General features: G+C 38.2%; 1 protein-coding gene across 2 annotated transcripts; it reads right to left on the minus strand.

Annotated features, from left to right (window-relative positions):
* Window positions 1–569: 569 nt before the first annotated feature.
* On the minus strand, window positions 570–4,870 carry LOC126590526 (ETHYLENE INSENSITIVE 3-like 3 protein). Of its 2 annotated transcripts, XM_050255974.1 has the most exons (4): window positions 4,713–4,870; window positions 4,436–4,560; window positions 2,053–3,872; window positions 570–1,128 (listed from the first exon to the last, which is right to left on the minus strand). In XM_050255974.1, the coding sequence occupies exons 2-3, from the start codon at window positions 4,468–4,470 to the stop codon at window positions 2,087–2,089; spliced, it is 1,821 nt and encodes a 606-aa protein (XP_050111931.1). In that variant the 5' UTR covers window positions 4,471–4,560; window positions 4,713–4,870; the 3' UTR covers window positions 570–1,128; window positions 2,053–2,086. The 2 variants fall into 2 exon arrangements, with proteins under 2 accessions (XP_050111931.1, XP_050111929.1); XM_050255972.1 differs by lacking the exon at window positions 570–1,128 and adding an exon at window positions 1,526–1,853 and having other exon boundaries at window positions 4,436–4,858.
* Window positions 4,871–5,413: the final 543 nt, after the last annotated feature.

Raw genomic sequence — 5,413 nt, forward strand, 5'->3', positions numbered from 1 at the left:
GGTCTTGTTTCTTCAACTTTTAATTACACATATGACCTCGGAAGTTGGAACAACGAAATTATCGATGAGCTTTGTGTAGGTTGAGGATAAAAACTTCAAGAGATCAGCTTGATCGCGGTAGCTTCATGGTCACAATGTCATAAGGAGTGGTAACTGGTCACACTCTCACCAGGTCATAAGGAGCGGGACTTGTGCATATACATAGAGCGAAATTGCATTCAAATTCACGAGACGCAATCTAACTTTGTAAAATGATATGACCAAGGCTGAGTTAAGTTGCTTTAATCCTTTTAACAATCTTCATTTTTCCTATTAAAATGACAAATAATTGTACTTGTATGAGGATTTGCTTTGTGACCGAGTGCACATGTCTTTCTCCATATTTCACAAATCACGTGATGAATGAAACAAAAAGAACGTCCGAGGGTGCCGCATTTCATGATTTTCATCTAACGTTGAGTTGATTTCACAATGAAGCATTAATTGGATTTGCACAAACTCATCCCAGATACACAAAACATCCCAAAATATAAATAATTTCTAACCAACTTCAGAAGAAAAAAGAAACAGAAAAAAAGAAAGAGTTGTCATTAGTCAAAGTCAATTGGAAGTCAACCATGGAGTTGTGAAACAGACAGACACAGATCTGCTGGGAGACCTTGTATCCTGTCTGATTAAGGAAACATTAAATGTTGAAACAAAATCCTACCGAGGGGGTGGACTTTCCAATATTAACCTTCATCCTCCTCTCTCATCAAGACAACCAACCAAATCAATGAACAAGGGAAGAATATTCTCATCTAACAGATTTCAACAATTCAAATCAGCCTGGATTTTAGGTTTGGAATCCAACTGCTGAAGCTCGAATCATCAATCAACGGTAAAACTGTCCGAGACATTCATTTGATTCGTGGCTGCTTTCGATGGATCAGGTCTTAGCCGGCATAGTTTTCACATAAGTTGGAGAAAGTCTTCAACAGATGCATGATCACGTTAACCATAGGGCACTCTCATAATAAATCTGGGCCCTTGAGACTGGAGTGGAGTCAGGTGGGACCATTATGCAGGGGGTTCCGTTTGGTTGTGACTTGTGAGAGGTGGCGTACAAATGACGTGGTCCACCTATCCCTGCACAAGTTTTTCTCCCTAAGTAAGCGTAGAACATCCTAATTACAGGAAAACAACTGAACTTAAAAACGGCGTCCTACTAAAGGGATAAGTATTTTAACATGCTATTGTTTGGTCTGCTTACCTTCTTACGATCCTAATTCTAAGAATGTCATTCGTTTCTAACTTCGATCCTCTGGTTTTTTTTTTGGGAAACTAGGCTCAATTCCTTTTGACAGAGGTACTACAACAAATAGCATATACCATTTCTACCTTACTAAGAGCAAGGACTAATAAGAAAGCAGTCATTTTGTGAATAAAGCAATCCGCCAAACGAAAGTGAAACAAAAATTGCAGGAAAAACTAATCAAATGGATGCAGCACACTCACAGTTACAAAATACGAGCATCAAAATATGTGGACGGTAACTATGAGCATAGCTGTATTAAAAGTCATGTCGTGCAAACAACTGAAGAAATCATCATAACTTAGTCATTTATCCAGCCTAACAGATCAACTCATTTACACTGACAGTTTCATTCTTATTGAAGATAATTGGAGAAAACCATAGAGCAGAATCACATCATGCCGGTCACTCTGGTTCGAAAATTATGAGCTACGAAAAAAAAAAATCATAACTTAAAGTCTCGGAATACACAAATTAGAAAACCCAGATGAGAATTTGTCCCACAAACAGCAACAGAGTTATTGCCAGGTGGGGAATGAATGCAACATTTTTGCAGTCCCTAAAACGAAAATAATAATTAACAATAAGATTAGTTATTCACAAGTTATAGACAAGGTGAGAAACACTTTCTTGATCAAATTATTAAGACTAGTTGTTCACAAGATGCCATGAGAAACATTGAGAAATAAGAATCACTTGATCAAATTCTGAACACAAGCTATAAATATGGTAGAATATAAGAAGGAAAAATGACTTACAATCTAAGCTATGCGGAATATAGGATCTATTAGACTATGCTGCAAAGTACTCCATCATTTCATCGAGTTCAAGGTCATCTAATGAACCGGTGCCGTCAATTCCAAAGTTGAATGGGCTGTTGAATAATCCATAATCTAACGACAGGCTATCAATTGGAGACCCAAAGTTAGCATTGATAGTTCTGTCTTGCTCACTCTGAAATGTGTCCTGAACAAAATTTGGCAAATCTCCTCCAGCAATTTCACTTCCATTTCTATGTACTGGTACATGGACTCCATCTGCTGGTATAATCTGCGGTTCATTCATTACAATCTGAGGCGGCTGCCGGTCATGACTTGGGGGATATTGTGTTGATGGGTTATAGAGGTTAAATGTATCTCCATGATGCTGGTTAAATGTATCTCCATGATGCATGTCAGCATCTCGCACCCCATGATAAAGCAACGGTGTTCCACCAACATGCATGCCCTGTGTCGTAATTACATTGCCAGAAGGTACACCAGGGTAGTTAAACTCTGGCGCTGGTCTTTGTGCTTGGACATCAAGATCATTCTCCAGCGGCCGCAAAGTTGTAATGGCACCATTTTCCTGTTGATTTTCATGAACCTGAAGTCCAATCATCTGTACATCAGTGTGGTTTATATCAGGCAATGCACCTCTTGTTGGAACATGAAGATGCTCATTGTGAGATGGTGCAGGACGTTGTTTGACAGGGCTTGCTCTGACACGTGCCCTTTTTCTCCTGGGTTTCTTTTCACCTTGCTCTTTATCTTGGACATTATTACGAGCATTATTGTGTAGATTGCTTGATGGATCCACATCCATCACCTGATTCCTCCTATCATCTTTGGATGAAGAAACAGAGCCTACCCCATCATCAGTACCATCAACATCATAGTCACTATTACTGCTAGCAGCACCTTGCTTTTCGCCATGGCCACTTTGTGGCATCTCAGTAATGCCAGATGTCCCATTATCACTACTAGGCTGCCGAATGAGGGATTCTTCTCGGCTTAAAACCCCTAACCAAATTGCACTTTCCTTTGCTGTCATCTTATCCTGTAAGCATTTTGACTGGCGGACATGCCTCCTTATCTTTGCAATATCAGGTGACATATGCTTTATCACAGCCGTTAACACTCCAACTTTCCACATCTTCTTTAGGTCGTGTGGCTTCTTATAAGGAGGAATCTGACCATGGGCTAACCCTAGTTTCACCCACCAATCTTCATTTCCTGTTGGCCACCAAGGTGGTGGAACTCCCTTTTCTAATGGATACTTCCTTTGAGGGGGGTCACAGTGTTGCATCAAAGAAGACAATAGAGAACCAAGAGTTGCATCTTGTAGATCTTGGAGGATGCTTTGAGAATTCCCATTTCGATTATTATCTGCATCACTCATGGCAAGACACTCCGCTTCATGCTTGGCTATGGCTGCAGGACCATTCTTATCGAACTTCACCTTTTCTTTCCACCAAGCCCTGATGTTATCTGAAGCACCGCTCACTGGCTTGCCCTTCTCAGGAATGATACCATACACAAAACCACGAGCTTTGCACACTTCCATCAGCTTCAACATATACTTAAGAATCCCATCTTGTGCTCTTGACATTTTCTTTCTCCTAGCCTGATCAGTGGTCTGCTTGGGCTTCTGCTTTTCAGCAGCTTGTTGAGCTTCAAGTTTCTGTCTTTCTTTAAGCCTTTTGAGTTTAATTCGATCCTTCCACATTCGCCTCTCCAAATCTTCCGCTTCAATCTCTTCGTCACTGACATCTTTCTCCGCAATATTATCGCACCTCAAGTCTTCTTCTATATCCGAACTGTCATTAGCAATAAAAAAAAAAATTGCTCCAATCAGCAAAACTACAAAAACCCACTGTGCTCAGCTGCTGAGAAACTTGATGGCAAGAAATTGATTCGAAAAATTGATTCTTTAGCAATCAACGCCAATCAGCTGTATTAGTCTTGGTAAAGTGGACATTTTCTCTTCTATCCCCCCCCCCCCCACTTTCTCAGCAGCCAAACAGAACTTGGGAAATGATAACAATCCAATATTTCTCCAAAAAAAAAACCCATCTTTTTCTATGATTTACCTCTAACAATTCCTACAGCAATTAGATTACAACAAATGAAACTAACATTATATAATCCAAAATCTCACATAGAGAACAATAAAAAATAAAAAAAAACCCACATCCCCAATTCCCCATAAAGTTAAATACAACAAATTTTGATCAACATGCAAACAATTCATAGAGACCAATGATCAAAATCATGATAAAAAATTATGAAATTAATAAAACAGTGAAATTTACAGAAACCCCAATAAAACTGAATTACTGGGCACACCAAAAACTCAAAAAAAATTATTCGGAAATCTTACCTAATATCAGGTCCAATCTCTCCAACGTCACCCATCTAATCTAAATTTGCGCAAACCCAAAAAATCTGAGCTTTTCTTCTTCTTCTTCTTTTCTGTTACTGAATTCTCTCTCTTCTCAGAAGAAGCTGAGAATATAAGGGATTGAAGGGTGAATCCAAATGGGGGAATTGAATCCCTAAAAGGGATCGATTGCATAGAAAATGGCTGGAAAAATCTGTACCGAGAATTAAAAGGGCAAAAAATTCAATGCAAAATTAAAAGAGGAGAGAGAAAGTACATTTCTTTAGAGAGAGAAAGTGATGAGATGCTAAAGCGCGAGTAGCGAATTGGGAATTGCTCGGCGGCCGAAAAATCGAACAAAAAAGGTGACACAAATGGATGAGAACTCCTCTGAGTTGCCAATACAGAGGCTGCGATCCTCTGCGTCGCGTCTATGAAATTATTATTTTGTTGATGACCTTCGTCTTTGTTTGATTTCGTAAGTGCCTACGAGGCGTTTTTGTCTTTAGTGGTTGACTCCTTTTGGAGAAGATAAGAACGGATAATTTTTTCAGTGTGTTTGAAATATAATTCAGTATATTAAGTATCATAATACAATAAATGGAAATGTTTTTTTTTTTAATTTTAACTGAGTATATTATTACGCTTGATATATCAAACTGTATACTAATACACTAAAAAATCTCGCGTAAGAGAGGAAAGTAGATAGCGTTACTCTTTGATATGTTACTAATACACTAACTAAGATTTAACATAATCATGTCTACATTTTGACTTTATTTTAATCAAAAATTTATTAAGTAAATTCTGACCACACATTTAAAACGTGTATCTGCTTATGTCTAAGAAATTTATAATCTTTTGCATCTCTCTTAAGCTGACTATTATTTTGATTTTCACGTATAATTTTGAGTGAATTATTTTCGGGTATTTTGTGTACAAAAAGTTGATAATATGTAAGGATATATTAACCATACA

Source organism: Malus sylvestris, chromosome 11 (genome assembly GCF_916048215.2).
Source record: "Malus sylvestris chromosome 11, drMalSylv7.2, whole genome shotgun sequence".
Lineage (NCBI taxonomy): Eukaryota > Viridiplantae > Streptophyta > Magnoliopsida > Rosales > Rosaceae > Malus > Malus sylvestris.